The 15,914-nt window shown below is 39.5% G+C and overlaps 1 protein-coding gene and 3 non-coding genes across 6 annotated transcripts in view; all 4 read left to right on the top strand.

The window, feature by feature from the left end:
• Positions 1-15,914, top strand: part of LOC129243415 (helicase domino) — a 45,768-nt gene that overhangs the window by 15,878 nt on the left and 13,976 nt on the right. For 2 of the 3 annotated variants that reach the window (XM_054880393.1, XM_054880392.1), the window contains exons 2-12: positions 502-1,291; positions 2,718-3,015; positions 3,287-3,581; positions 4,078-4,179; positions 6,654-7,538; positions 7,596-8,230; positions 8,306-8,889; positions 9,189-9,375; positions 9,446-9,582; positions 9,657-9,843; positions 12,214-14,415. In XM_054880393.1, coding sequence (XP_054736368.1) covers positions 513-1,291; positions 2,718-3,015; positions 3,287-3,581; positions 4,078-4,179; positions 6,654-7,538; positions 7,596-8,230; positions 8,306-8,889; positions 9,189-9,375; positions 9,446-9,582; positions 9,657-9,843; positions 12,214-14,415 — 6,291 coding nt within the window. In that variant the 5' untranslated portion in view covers positions 502-512. The remainder of the gene's footprint in view (positions 1-501; positions 1,292-2,717; positions 3,016-3,286; positions 3,582-4,077; positions 4,180-6,653; positions 7,539-7,595; positions 8,231-8,305; positions 8,890-9,188; positions 9,376-9,445; positions 9,583-9,656; positions 9,844-12,213; positions 14,416-15,914) is intronic. The other variant, XM_054880394.1, reaches the window with a different exon arrangement.
• LOC129246631 (small nucleolar RNA psi18S-841/snoR66) lies at positions 285-414 on the top strand. The gene has a single exon (XR_008582500.1). It is a non-coding gene; the product is annotated as a small nucleolar RNA psi18S-841/snoR66 (small nucleolar RNA).
• On the top strand, positions 3,076-3,182 carry LOC129246628 (small nucleolar RNA Me28S-Am2589). The gene has a single exon (XR_008582497.1). It is a non-coding gene; the product is annotated as a small nucleolar RNA Me28S-Am2589 (small nucleolar RNA).
• Positions 9,888-9,993, top strand: LOC129246629 (small nucleolar RNA Me28S-Am2589). Its single transcript, XR_008582498.1, has one exon. It is a non-coding gene; the product is annotated as a small nucleolar RNA Me28S-Am2589 (small nucleolar RNA).

Genomic DNA, 15,914 nt, shown 5'->3' on the forward strand with positions numbered 1-15,914 from the left:
CTGTTTTTCAGGCTACTTGGCTCACTGTAAACACTGTGCTCAAAACTATCCCACAGCACCCAATTGAATTTTTAATGAAAAATAGAAAACGTCAACCTGTAAAGGGTTAAAAGTTATTCCCTATTTGGCATTATATTCGGGAACACAAAAGGGAACTGCTAAATAACTACTATATTGAATACATTTTGATTTTCGATTAGTACTAAAATTAATTCTAACTGCAAAAAACTTACAAAGGTTTTTTGTATTTTACGTTACGATCTGAATATAATTAAATTTATTCATGCAAGAGCACTCTGTGTTATCATTCGATTGTGATAAAACAATTTGTAATCTTGCTATAGAAAAGCAAAATTTGCTTTACACTTCTGAAACTGCTCCCTTGTTTCAAAAGTGATCCAATTTTGCAACAGTCGACGACTTTTATTAGTACACTACGATGCCTGCACTAAAAAATGAGTATTTATTTTTCATCAATAATTTTTTGTTCCCCATTTACAGATGCATCAAACATGAATGAAGGTGAGTCAGCAGGAGGGGGGCATCAACGGGCTAGCCCAGCCCCTCCTGCTGTATCCGACCATAGATCAGTTTTATCGTCAACAACTTCAACAACATCGGTGAATACGACCACCAGTAGCGGTGCAACCATACCCGCAACTTTAAAATTTGTCACATCTGATTCCTATCACGCCGTGGCAACAACGTTTGTGAATACATCCACTACACCTCGCAGCTTTCAACAAGCGTTTACTCAGCAACATTTGCAGAAGCAACAACAAGTTTCCACAACAAAAATATCAGGAACTAATAATCAAAGTACTCAAAACAAATCGGTACACCAAAAGAAATTGCAACATCTGGTGGCGCAGGCGCATCAATTGCCTATGCCGCAAACTACACAAGTAGCGGAAACAATAAGTACAGCAGCAACTGATATCGTTTCGGAAGCACAAAATCAATTTGATAACAAAACTGGTGCGCAGATCACACAACACGTGTTAACGACGGACACGTCCGGCAGTCTAATTAATAATTTCGTATCCTCAACGATTACACCCGGTTCAATTGCAGAGGCGGGACAGCAAGATATACACAGCGGTTCACCGCTGCCCAAGCGACCCAAACTTGGGGGGAGTGTCGGCAGTAGCTTGACTGCTTCGTTGTTGCCAGCAAGTGGGAGTACGCAGGACAACGGCAATACGGCATTGTGTGCACCACAGGATATAAATGCGCTCAAGAAGCGCATTTTGGAGCAAAAGAATCTCCGTTTGCGAAGTCTTACAGAAAGGTATGTTGTTGTTGTTGTTGTATCAGTTATTGGGTACTAGAATCAATTACTGCTCACCTGAATTTAAAAAACTAAAACTACAAAAAATATTAGTTTGGGGAAAAAGTAATACATTATTTTTGTGCATATTGTTTAAAACTGTTTTATGATCGATCTTTAGTTTCTGGGCGATGGTACGACTAGTAACATGCCGGTCAACTTCGATTATTTCTGTAATGTTATCGACATTTCGACATTATTGACCTTTTCTTTAACATCAAAAATTCCTGAAGGGAATCGACGAAACCACAATTGCACGTAATTAGTTGTTGCAGTATCGGCACCATAAACACCATTCACAATTTCAGTGGCCTGGCTTGCATTTTCGCCTTTATCAAAGAAAAACTAAAATGTACCGAATTTTCTCTTTGGTGACTTCCATTGTAACAGAATGGAACAAACAAAAAACAGCAAAAGATTGAAATTTAAACTGTTTGATCTATACTTTACGAGATATCGATCACTACAGCCATCTACCCAAAAGAATAACTCAGAATGCTGGCGACATTTAAAACAATTGGCTGGCCGGTTCTAAATTACGCTGCGCCTGTCTGGTCGCCTGGAACTATTGATAGGCAGTGAACAAACTCCAGACATATCAAAAGAGTGCTATTAGGACAGCCACGGAATGCCTCTTAAGGTCTCCCTACAACACCTACATAATGAGGCACAGATGCTCCCTCAAGGAGCACAATAAACTGCTCAGCAAACATTTTCTACTCGGTTGCTACTGCAGGTTTCACCCCTGTAGACACCTGCTTGAACCAGAGCCGCCTCACTGGCACGTCAGCAGGCATCTCTTCAACTACTCCGACGAGATTTAGGGCAAAACTAACCGATAACTACTTGACCGGACAGTGTTTAGACATACACTCAACGGCATTCATCGGGAGACACCACTTTCCTAAACTCCCGATCCCCGAATGCCACCACCCACAGCAGATGAAGGGCTCCAGCTACACCGAGAGACCCGCCTAACCTTGGCACAATTGTGTTCTGTACGTTACGTCACATCCTCATCAAATCCACTCACCTAACACCCCTTTCCCTCTGGACACAACCTATCGAAACTGCAAGTTCCTGGGCCGCCTAACGTTAGATGAGCTGGACCGGTACCTGCAGTGCACTGGCAGCACCAGTAACACCTTACTTACATTAATAACCGAGAAAATAATAATTTTATTTTTCCCTAAAAAATATATTATATCTAATCATTTCTGCGACGGTACGCCACAGTAGTTTAAGTCAACTTAACATAAAAATGAAATTGTGTTCTTAATAGCGTTCTAAATACTAATCTGTTCGCATAATTTTCGAATTTTCTGTTTCTTATGCTTATTCATAATTTACTTAAATTTAAATAAAAACTGTTTTTTTCTGTTTACAGACACACAGAAAATGTCGCCGAATTATTCTATTTACAAAGCGGTGGCAACATGATGGACTACCCGACGTGGCGTAAGAAACCACCAACCCCGCAGTTCGTCACCTTCAGCAATGCTTATCGTCTAGATCAGTTGGTTAGCGAGGACAGAGCTGCTGTATTAGTTCAGCAAAAAACTACTGATAACATAGCAACAATAATTGGTGTTGCCAGCGGCAATCAAGTGAATCAGCAGCAACAACAATCACAGCAATCACAAAAGCAAACACAAGACTATTTGGCTGCAATCACAAATAAAACGGTTAGTAAAACTAATATTCAGAAAACTTACCGATTTGAAATTCAGCTTGAAAGGTATGAGCTTAAAATGATGATAAAATGTCACTGAACAAGTTAACTGGCTCTATTTTTGAAAAAGTTAGCTTTCAAAGGATGTTCGCATTTGCGAGGCATTTGTCTGATTCATACCATTCAAATTTATTTCAAAAGAAAATAATTGTGCGATAAATTACAATTGTTTGTTGTTATTTTAATACATTTTTTTGTTTGTGTTTGCATTTTTTACTTTGCAGAGTACGCAATCTCAAATAGCAACAGATATAAGTAGTAGTAGTGGTAGTAACAGCAACAGCAGCTGCAGTGGAGCTTCATCAGCAGCTACACAGAACGCTGGTAATTCGCTTACTGCCACGGCAACAACTTCAACGCCAGGCAGTAGTGGCAGTGTTAGTGGTAATTTAACTTCCACTGATGCGACTAGCGACGTACTGCCACAAGGTGCTGAAATCAAAATTCCCGCCATAGGTGCAACGCCTGTGGCTGTTTCCACAAAGTTACCAGCAGCTGTTGTACAACTGACCCAACAAGGTATGTGTCCACATCTTATGATTAAGCTTTCTTAGTTGAATTATTTCGTTTCTAACATTTCATACGAATTCCTTATTAAAACAAAAGTGCTAAAAGTTTAACAACAAAAATGTAAAATTTGCCACTTCCGTTTGCTTTCCCGACTGTGCACACATACACACATACTCAAAACCTTTTCGCCTCCTAAAGGAAATTTCTGTAATTTTCATTTACCCTTACCAATATCACCTACTTAGTTTATTTAGTTTTGTGTATATGAAATATAACTGTAAATTGGCGAAAAGGCATAACAATATTACTAAACTAAATACATCAATATTTCAGATAAATAATAAGATTTAGACATCTTTGGCCACATCATCTAGTTTAGCCAATATTTAATTTTTTATTTTTTTGTTCCCGTTTTTCTTGTATTATACTGTCAATCTCACAAACACACTCACACTTTCTCACGTTATTCTGTTGTGTATCATCTCTACATTGTATCATTATATAGGTCACATACCCGGTAGACCTTTAGGAGGTCGGCACGGGATGGTATTTGGTCAAATACCCACCCCACCAGCTGTAGGAAATTCTACCTTACCTTTGGTGCCAGGTGCTTATCGTTTTTTCAGAACAAGCAATTTCTTTTATTTTATCAATTAAATAGTTTTTCAGTTATGTAGTTACATTTTGCCGATATACATACATATTAATATAAATAAATAATTTGATTTTGATTTGATTTTCTTTGAGGTAGTTAAGTGTGCATTCCATATGCAATTGGAGTATAGTAAACTTTTTTATGCTTTTTCATGCTTCTTGTAAAGTTAATTTTTTGATTATTAATGATTGGATTGGCTATTGGTTCATTTGGATTTCTAGATAATTTCTAAGTATAACTGTATTATTTTTACTTATTCTAATTTCCTGCCACAATCATTGACTTCTCTTTAACATTATTTTTAGTAATTTGTAACCTTTAGTACAAACCATTTTTATCAATTATAATTATGTTCTCATTTGAAGAGTTGGGTTAGAAGAATGTAAATCAATATGTCAAGAAAAATCCATTTTTATTTTATTTTATGTAACCTGAAGTGTTTATTATGGCAACATTCTTCTTTTTTTTGTTTTTACACAGCTAATAAAAGGCAGATAATACAGGGTGTAATAGATCTTAAGGGCGAAGTGCAAACTTCTATCTCCATATTAATCTTTCTAAATCAGACGCCAAAAAATATTGCCTAATAATTCCTTTCCTTTGTCAAAGCTAAAGTTTGACTTTAATTCGATTGCTCAGCCAGTTTATTTAGAAATGTGTTTCCGTCTTAGCGGGGCCGTCTTATGTGAAAGCACTTTTGATATCCGTGTCCAAAAAAAAACTTCAGCTAATAGCTGACACGATCCCAGTTAAATTCTATTATTTTCTCGATATCTCGCAAAGTATCGGTCAAAGGTGACATTTCACATTAAAACTTTTTTTTGTGTTTTTCTGTTTGTTCCATTCAGTTGCGAGTTACAGGGTGTTAACAATGGGAGTCAATAAAGAGAAAATTAGGGTACAGTTTACAGTTTTTGATAAAGGCGGGTAGATCTGGAAAAGAATTTTACCAGGAATGAGAGAGATCAGCATGGACGGGGTTGCTATTGGTTTGATCAGCGAGGTTAAGTATCTTGTCCTTGTCCTCGATGCCAAGCTTAGCTGGAACAGGCGTGCTGGCGCAACCTTGTCCAAAGCAACAAAGGTTCTCATGATCTGCTAACGTCTAGCAGGAAATTTCCTGCGGCTGTGGTGACATGGAGCGGTCGCTTGTGCATCGACAGCGCGGGCAGTGCTAACAAAACTTCAGCTCCTACGGGGGCGATGCGGACCTGCCGTACATGGAATTTTTGAGGTTGTAGCTCCCAGTTACCAAGCTACCCAGAGATGATATCACTTAAGTCATCAAATTCGAAATGAAGTTTAGAATTGAACTGCTAATGACTGAATTGCCATTCTGAGCGACAGTCCTGTGAGATCAAGTCTTCACTGGTCCTTGAGTGTATCGAGCAACTGAATCTACTAGGAACGCACAATCACATCTGGCTAATTTGCGTTACAATAGATTTTATTTATAAAAAGCTCGGTTTTTTTTTCAGATGGTGGTCTGTATTTTTTGACATTTGGAGTTAGTTCTTTCCACATTCATATGGTATTTTATTATTCCGCACTTTTCGCAGTCTTGTTCAATGCTCAAAATTTACATTTTCAAGACTTTACTATTAATAAGTGCTAAATAAAACTTAAATGCGATGTTGCCAATTGATTGCTTACAACCCAGAAGCCTAATCATTCTAGATTATCGCATACAAAAAGAATAATTATGAACGTATTTTTATGTTGCAACAACAAATGATTCGTTGTTCTGTGTAATAATAAATTAATTGTAATTTTTAATTAAATATTCGCATATTATTTTATTGTGATATATAATATAAGTACAGTCTTCGAGCACGAGTTATTAAATTAAAAGCTGCACTTTTCCAAATCACGTAAAATCTGAATGATTATTTTACGTGGTGTTTATTTGTATGAGGTGCTATAAAAATATTCAGTGCGATGTTGCCAATTGATTGCTTACAACCCAGAAGCCTAATCATTCTAGATTATCGCATACAAATATGAAAAAAAAAAAAAATCAAATGAATTCGGTAGATAGAGCTAAAATATTATTTTTAAAGTACTCTAAATAGCGTCAACACAGTTTTTTTTTTGGTTTTGTTATATTTTATTTAAATTCTTAGTTTTTTAATTTTTTTTTCAAAGTCCCAACCATTTTCATTGAACCCATTTTTTAATTTGTAGCTTCGGCACTAATGCCCAATTAAAAATATTGGATTTCTTATACAAAATATTGGTTTTTGCCTGTATCGCCTCTCGTTTGTCGTTGGTTACGTATGATTTTTTTTGCATCTCTCCAACGCATGTGCCGTTGTGTCTTTGAACCATATGACTTTCTCTAACTTACTTCTCTAAAATGCGTTAATAATTTTCTTTTCTTTTTTGTTTTTTTAAATTTCCTTGAAATTCAAATCGGATTTCTCTAGGTGGCACACCGCTTGTACCTGCTATCGGTGGTGGCAGCGGTTCTCCTACGGTATTGCGACGTAATGGTAATGGCGCCGCGATTGCGTCAGCTGGCACAGCAGGCAACACTTTGCACAGTAACCCGCCTCCTCCGCTCTATTCACCAACTCCCAATGCGGTGTTGGTGCCAGCCTCCGCGAATGGTAGCAGTGTCACTGCTGCAAGCAGTAGTGGAGGCACTACGGCTTTGGCCGGTGCATCCGGCAGTAGCTTAAGTACACCGACCAGCGCCGGCAGCAGTGGAGCTGCTACAAACAACGTGCAAGAGTTTTCATTCAAAGCCAAACAGGAGGTTTATGTGCTGCAGCGCATTTCGGAATTACAACGAGAGGGATTATGGACTGAAAAACGTTTGCCAAAACTACAAGAACCCAGCCGTCCGAAGGCACATTGGGACTATTTGCTGGAGGAAATGGTTTGGTTGGCAGCGGATTTTGCGCAAGAGCGCAAATGGAAAAAGAATGCTGCTAAGAAATGCGCTAAAATGGTGCAAAAGTATTTCCAGGATAAGGCGAATGCAGCGCAGAAAGCAGAGAAGGCGCATGAGGCACATTTAAAGCGGATAGCTGCCTTTCTCTCCAAGGAGGTTAAAATGTTTTGGTCGAATGTGGAGAAATTGGTTGAATACAAGCATCATACCAAGCTAGAGGAGAAGCGTAAGAAGGCGCTTGATCAGCATTTAAGTTTTATTGTCGATCAGACAGAGAAATTCTCACAGCAGCTCGCCGAAGGCATGAATAAGAGCGTAATGGACACAGCTGCTGGTGCTGCTAGTGGAGCGCCTAGCATGGAATCAAGCAGAATATCATCGCCCAAACGTGAAATAACGGGCAACGGGTCTGATGGTAAGTGTAGCAGACAAAATATCAGTAATATGCTAATATATATACATTTTTTTCTAGATGATTTCCGTCCAGAATCTGGTTCAGAGGATGACGAGGAAACAATTGCTAAAGCAGAAGAGGAGGCGGCAGATGTCAAAGAAGAGGTTGCAGCATTGGAAAAGGAATCTCGAATGGATCTTGATGATTTTCTCAAAGACCTGCCAAAAGGTTATTTGGAAAATCGCGATAAAATTTTACTTGAAGAAGAAGATGACTCCAAAATGGCAACCAGTAGTCAAGAAGATGATGCAGACGACGCTGAATTCGAAGCGAATGAAGATAGTGATGACGATGAGAATACGATTAGTAAGCAAGAGGAGGAAGAAACGGGCATCGATCATCAGAAAGAAATAGATGACTTAGAAGCGGACAATGACTTGACGGTCGAACAGTTGCTGGAAAAGTACAAATCGGGTAAAATTGATGAACCAACAGTAACAACGGCGCGAAAAAGTGGTTTAGCGACCCCAGCAAAGAAACGCGCTAAAATGGTTGATTCAGACGATGATGAAGTGGATGAAGACACTAGCAGCGAAGGTACGGAGGTGGAAACTGAAAGTGAGTCAGATGAAGCCACTATTGTCGAGGCGCCTTCATCGGACGAGAGCGAAGAAAATGAGCAAGAAGATGGACTGAAAAGTCTGCTTGAGGATGTAAGTGGAAACGGGTGGCATATTTCAATTCATTTAAATATTTATATTTATTTCTCACTTTTTAAACGGTTCCAGACTGAGGGCAACAGCAAGGATGACATGATCAAAGACGCCGCTGCACTTGCCGAAAGCATACAGCCCAAGGGCAATACGCTGTCCTCAACGAATGTGGTCACGCCTGTACCATTTCTACTTAAACATACGTTGCGTGAGTACCAGCACATCGGTTTGGATTGGCTTGTCACCATGAATGAACGTAAATTGAATGGCATACTGGCTGATGAAATGGGTTTGGGTAAAACCATACAAACAATTGCACTACTGGCGCATTTGGCATGCGTCAAAGGTAATTGGGGTCCACATCTGATTGTTGTGCCATCGTCGGTGATGCTCAATTGGGAAATGGAATTCAAAAAATGGTGTCCTGCATTCAAAATACTCACATACTATGGTACGCAGAAAGAGCGTAAGCTTAAACGCGTAGGCTGGACGAAGCCGAATGCGTTTCATGTATGCATAACATCGTACAAATTGGTGGTACAGGATCAACAGAGTTTTCGTAGGAAAAAATGGAAATATCTGATATTGGATGAGGCGCAGAATATCAAAAATTTTAAGTCGCAACGCTGGCAATTGCTGCTGAACTTCTCAACTGAAAGGTGAGTTGACTTACGCGTTTTTTTTTATTTTAATCAGGATAAAAAAAGTATGTTTGTGACATGAAGCACCGTAATCAGTGCTTATTCGAATTGCTAACTAGAATAAGAACTACGCTTAGGTGCTTAAATCAATCATTTGAAGCATGTTTACTTTAGAGACTGCAAGCTCTCTACGCTGACTTGTCAAATGCTTTGAAGACAATAAACGAAAATTTGATTAATATTTATAAAATTTTGACTTTCACTTGCATCGCGTGGCATATATACCTATTAGTAAATTAACTATTTTCTCCCCCTAGACGTCTCCTGCTCACCGGTACACCGCTTCAAAACGATTTGATGGAATTATGGTCGTTAATGCATTTCCTTATGCCGTATGTGTTTTCATCGCATCGTGAATTCAAAGAATGGTTCTCAAATCCCATGACCGGTATGATTGAGGGCAATATGGAGTATAATGAAACGCTCATAAGTCGACTGCACAAGGTTAGTCACTCGCAAAACATTGACATTTGTGACATATATTTTTAAGTTTCAATGTTTTCCCTATCATCAGGTTATACGACCGTTCTTGCTGCGACGTCTCAAAAAAGAAGTTGAAAAACAAATGCCGAAGAAGTACGAACATGTTATAATGTGTCGTTTGTCCAATCGTCAGCGCTATTTGTACGATGATTTTATGAGCCGCGCAAAGTGAGTTTGTAGACAAAGTGTTTATGCCGTACTTGCGGTATTGAATTCTTATTTATTATCTTATTCTCTTTTAGGACCAAGGAAACGCTGCAAACGGGAAATCTTTTGAGCGTCATCAACGTACTCATGCAGCTGCGTAAAGTTTGTAATCATCCAAATATGTTTGAAGTGCGTCCAACAATATCGCCATTTCAAATGGAGGGCATAACCTACGAAGCGCCACGAATTGTGTACGATTTACTGGATTACGAACCATTAAAGGTATGTTTATTATTCAGTCAGGTAAAAAAAAAGTTATGCAATTTACTTCACTGATGATAAAATGTCACTGACATTCTGATCCAATCTATTATTGAGCGGATCGGAATAAAAAGGATGTTCGCATTTGCGAGGCATTTGTCTGATTAAAATGGTAGAGTGCAGTATATTTTAAGAATATTTCTGATCGCAATTTTTTTTTTTTTTTCATTTACTTATGTTTCAAAGATCTATTGTGTCCCCTTCATCGATTCAGAGTATTTTTATGAGTCCAACTTCCCCAATAATTTTTAGTATTCCTTTGGGGGAAAAGAAATCCATTATTTTTGTGTAAAATTAAGAACTTTATTTAAGATGTTTCGGCTTGCCCGATTTGGGTCAAATGTGCACCGTTTTGTTGTATAATTTGCGGCCATTTTTAATGCCTCTTTCATAGAAGTGTTGGTCCTTCTTTGCCGAAAAAATGTAGTAATCGATTTTCACAATCTTCTCTTGATACTTATTTCTTATCACTCAGAAAGGGAGAGAAAAAGGTGATAGTCGCTTGGTGCCAGGTCCTGATTATATGGTAAGTTGTAAGTTCCCGGAGATTTGGCGAGTCACTATAGACGTGTGTGGCTTTGCACTGTAGTTGCAGTAAAGATCTAAATTTAGTGTTTAGCCATACGGAGACAACTCATAATAAAGTACTCCTTTCAAGTCCTTTCAGTCTTGGTTTGGCCTTCCTTTTAGTCGTGGTTTGACCACCGTTTGAGCTGCTGCATTACGCTTGGACTACAATTGTTTGCGCATAATATTGTTTGTGACCCATCTCTTATCCCCAATCGTCATCCGTTTAAGAAATGGTCGCTTTCGTTCCGTTTGGCTAAGGTTTCGCAGATAAAAGCTCGATTCATCATGCTTTTGGTGCTAATTGGTGTGTCGCCCAAACATCGAGTTTCATTTTGAATCAAGCTCTGCGCATGTTTTATGGTAAATTTTTAGCTCCATACTGGTGAACTTCGATTATTTCTGTTATTTTATCGATATTTCCAACGACGGGCCTGCCTTGCGAGGGGCATCTTTAACATCAAAAATTCCTGAATAGAACCAACGAAACCAAAATTACCCGTAATTAGCTGTTGCGGTATCGGCACCATAAACACCACTCACAATTTCAGCGGCCTGGCTTGCATTTTCTTCTTGATTAAAGAAAAACTTTAAAATGTACCGAATCTTCTCTTGGTGGACTCCCTACACCCTTGCGTTACGTTCTTCGACAATTAGGTTGGTTATTTATTCGATTGGGCTCCTAAAGCTTCTTTCTCCGATTCCTTACGCTCCAATAACTTAACTTACTGGCAGTTCTTTTTTTTTTTATCTGTAACTGTTTTTATATACCTTCCACATAACTTCCTCCACTTCCGCAATCTTGTTGGTATTTAATTAGTTGACAGACCGGTATTGAACTCGTTCCCAAGACAGTCGTGTATACTCTACTCTATTGGAAAGTCGAAGCAAAGATTGTTGTACCAAAAGCGTTCGTCAAAAAATTGATGGAGATGGGATTTGTGTGAATATGACTTTGGGTGGATGTTTTATGTTGTTAAAACAACAATACGGTAATGAAATCGAATTTTCTATACTAATATATAGGGTTTTTCAGTAAGAGCGCTTCAACTTTTGAACTTTTTTGAATAAAACACAAACGGTTTGACTTTTTTAACTAATTTTTTTTTATTATCGAGTTTGAACATATACATTTAAGTATGAAACTCGATTTCTTTTGCATGATCACCGCGTGAAGGTTTCGAAAGTCCAATCGTTGAACCCAATTTTCGACCACTCTTTTGCATAAATCGGCCGAAATTCCAGGAATTTCGCGTTCAATATTGGCTCTGAGCTCACAAATCGTCGCCGGCTTGTTACTGTAGACCAATGACTTCACATAACCCCAAAACGGGACGGCTTGTTAAATGGACCGTAAAATGACCGTAATGCTCTTAAAGTAGCAGCAACAGAACGATTATTTTCATAAAAAATTTGCACGATTTGCAATCGTTGCTCAAGTGTGTAGCGTTCCATGATGAAATGTATACTAATGAAGTTTACAAATGACAAGCGAAAAATAAAAAATATTGCGTCGTTCGCCCTCCCTATCGGAAAAAAGTTGAAGCGCACCTATTAAAAAACCCTATACCAAAGAATTCAGCGCCATTGTGCCATACCCTGCAGTTTCTTTTTATTTATGGATTTGAAATTCTACGCCTTCCCTACTATATCGAACTATATCTTGAACTACTTGCACTACCACAATTTCATTTGTTTAATAATTAATTCAAATCAGTTACCCAACTTGACAATTGAATGTTCTCCCCTCTATTTATCTTTCAGCACGTCGATTTACATTCGCTTAATTTAATTCTTATTGATTTGGAGATCACACTCACCGCTTATGTATCGTACAAGTCACGCGTGCTTGAAGCGCCACGTAAGCTCATTGAGGAAATCGACAGTGCACCGGCACCACCGCCACACTGCCCGCGTGGGAAATTTAAATTCTACATACGCGTGCGCGACCCGCAAGTTCAGCAGAATTTAAGTCAACACAATACGACCTCGGTACGTGTGGGCGCTAGTCCTGCTATGCGCTCAGAAGGCAGCAAGATGTTGCCATTGCGCGAAACGAATACTGCGAATATACGACTTGTAAAGCGTTTGAACAATATAAACCCTGTTAACACGTCCAAAATGCCCGCGTTGTCGATGGCGCCTTCAACATCCACATCAGCCGCCATAGCTCTGGCTAACAGTGGTGTTGGCAATATACGCACCGCCTCAGGCATATCAGTCACGCGTGTACAGGTCGCGTCACAATCGAATACAAATTTAACACCACCGCCAGCGAAAATCGCCAAGCTGATGCAACATGGCAATGGTAAACCGTATTTTCTGGTTACATCCTCGGCTGGTAGCAGTTCACTGAGTGACACCATATCTGGAAGTAGTTCTTCGGGTAGCCGGCTGACTTTGGTGTGCAAAAGTGGCATCAGCAACTCGAATATGGCTAATGTAAGCGTTAGTGGTGGCGCAAAAAGCAGCGTTGCTGCTGTTAGCATAAAGCCGAAACCGGAAAATTCCAAGCTGTTGTCCACCATTGCGCAACAGGTAAAAAGTAGCACCGACGAAGTGACAAACGCGGCGATGGATGTCGATGAGTCTGAAACTGCAGCAACCGAAACATCCGAGTCCGATCCAATATATAATATGCATGAAATACTGGAGAAGCGTAAGGAGCAGCGCATGGCGCGCTTAAAACTGGTGGCAACTGTAAATAGACGTCGCATCGAGGGCGTGCCAATTTATGGGGACGACTGTCGCGATGCGTTGGCCAAATGCAGCAATCCGAGTCAGACATTGGAATACTCTAGTTGGCAAACGCGCAGCTATACCAACTGCTGTACGGCCATGAAACGTCGCGATAGTTGGACACTCAGCAAGATACTCAAATCGTATGAGAAGCGCGTTGAGGAGCTTCGCCAAACCTTCAACAATTTTGTAATATACGTACCATCGGCGTGTGCGCCGCGTATACGCTTCTATGTGCAACATTTAACATCGGGACGCTTGCAGCGCGATCATGCTATTGAAAATATGGTTACGCAATATGTCTCACCAAAGCTTTCATTGCTGCATCCTGTCATCTCAGCGATGACCACACAATTTCCGGACCCCCGTCTCATTCAATACGATTGTGGCAAATTGCAAACGCTCGATCTGCTATTGCGCCAACTGAAGTCCGAGCAGCATCGTGTGCTAATATTTACGCAAATGACAAAAATGTTGGATGTTCTAGAGGCGTTTCTTAACTATCACGGCCACATCTATTTGCGGCTAGATGGCTCGACGCGTGTCGAACAGCGACAAGTACTAATGGAGCGCTTCAACGGTGACAAACGCATTTTCTGCTTCATCTTGTCTACGCGCTCCGGTGGCGTAGGTATTAATTTAACCGGCGCAGATACTGTGATATTTTACGATTCCGATTGGAATCCAACAATGGATGCGCAAGCGCAAGATCGTTGCCATCGTATTGGGCAAACACGTGATGTACATATATATCGGCTGGTGTCGGATAAGACAATCGAAGTGAACATCCTCAAGAAAGCGAATCAGAAGCGGATGCTCAGTGATATGGCGATCGAAGGTGGCAACTTTACAACAACATATTTCAAGAGTTCCACCATCAAAGATCTCTTCAATTTGGAACAAGCTGAGCAAGATGACTCACCTGCAGCGAATGGTAGTCGCGTGGAGAAACCAACGACTTCGTCAGCTGGGGCTGCAGCAATAGTTAGTGAGTTGGGCACTGAAATTGAAACGGAGAAACAGTCTCTGCGTGCTTTTGAGAGCGCATTGGCCGCTGCTGAGGACGAGCAGGATGTACAGGCAACAAAAACGGCAAAGGCAGAGGCAGCGGCCGATTTGGCAGAATTCGATGAAACAATTCCTATTGATGAGGCAACGACGGTAGACGGCGCAGCAGCGACGGAAATGAGTAGAGCCGACTTAGAAATGCAAAATCTTGTAAAACAGGTGGGTTTTATAATATTTTACAATTATAAAAGAAACTGCTGAACAAAAATACGAATTTTGAAATAATTAGTATTAGATCAAGATATTATCTAGAGCAGTCTGACCATTTGTACCCCACTGTGTAAATTCTGATCCCGGAACGTCTGACGGAAAATAGACGAAATTGAATTTTTTTGCTTGCTTTTCTTTTTCTGGATTTTAAGAAAAAAAGCCCTGCCCCTTTTGTGAAAAAAAAAAAAAAAAACAAATGGTCATTCTAGCATTATTATTATCAAATGGCTATTCTAGAATTATTAAAAAAAAGTTCCATTAAAAACTTTCATTATACTCATATGGTCATTAAAATACTTTTAGTACTCGTTTTAGCATAATAATACCATAGTTCATTGATTTTTTGCGATAAATCCTTCTTATTTTATAATGTTTTCTTCCCGATTCGATTCTTTAAAACTCCCCAAATGTTTTCAATGGGGTTTAGGTCAGGTGAGTAGCTTGGCCAGTCCATAATTTTAACATTATTTTGTTAAAACCATTCTTGTTATAACATTGAGGAGTGTTTTGGGTCATTAGCTTGCACAAAAAGTCACCGAAAGTCACTTCTTAAAGTATGTCCTTGTAAATAAATTTGCCCATTTTATTGGTTATGAGGTGAATAGGTCCTACTCCATACCAAGAGAAGCATCTCAAAATCATTATGTTGCCACCACCGTGGATGGCTTTTTCTATTGTGAACCGTGGTGAGAATTTTTGTCCTTATGACGTCAGACATTTCGCGCAGCATCATTTTGAAATAAATTTATTTTTCTTTCATCGCTCCAAAGTAGGTTATACTATTTTTTCATACCCTCTGGTCCACTCCATGACTTGTGCTCTTCAGCAAAATTTTTCGTCTTAAATTTGCTTGTTTCAACAGAGGAACTTTACGAGCTATTCTATTTAATTATTAGTTAATAAATGTAGTATCTAATTCGTTACATTCAACATTTTTCACTTAATTCGTCAAAATGTAAGAGTTATCCGCAAAGTACCTATTTATCGGTCACTCAAAATTACATTTTATGGAAATAACCGAATCTGTGCAACCAATAAAAAAAAGAAATAAATAATTGGCGCGTACACTTCTGTTAGGTGTTTGGCCGAGCTCCTCCTCCTATTTGTGGTGTGTGCCTTGGTGTTGTTCCACAAATGGAGGGACCTACAGTTTCAAGCCGACTCCGAACGGCAGATATTTTTATGAGGAGCTTTTTCATGGCAGAAATACACTCGGAGGTTTGCCATTGCCTGCCGAGGGGCGACCGCTATTAGAAAAATGTTTTTATTAATTTTGCTTTCACCGAGATTCGAACCAACGACCTCTCAGTGAATTCCGAATGGTGATCACGCACCAACCCATTCGGCTACGGCGGCCGCCCGCAATAACGCAACTTAATATGAGGGGTCCTTCAAATTCACAAAGAAGCAGTGATGTCATTTGTAAAAAGGTGAAACTTTAATAATAG

Source organism: Anastrepha obliqua, chromosome 4, assembly GCF_027943255.1.
Source record: "Anastrepha obliqua isolate idAnaObli1 chromosome 4, idAnaObli1_1.0, whole genome shotgun sequence".
In the NCBI taxonomy this organism is placed as follows: Eukaryota; Metazoa; Arthropoda; class Insecta; order Diptera; family Tephritidae; genus Anastrepha; species Anastrepha obliqua.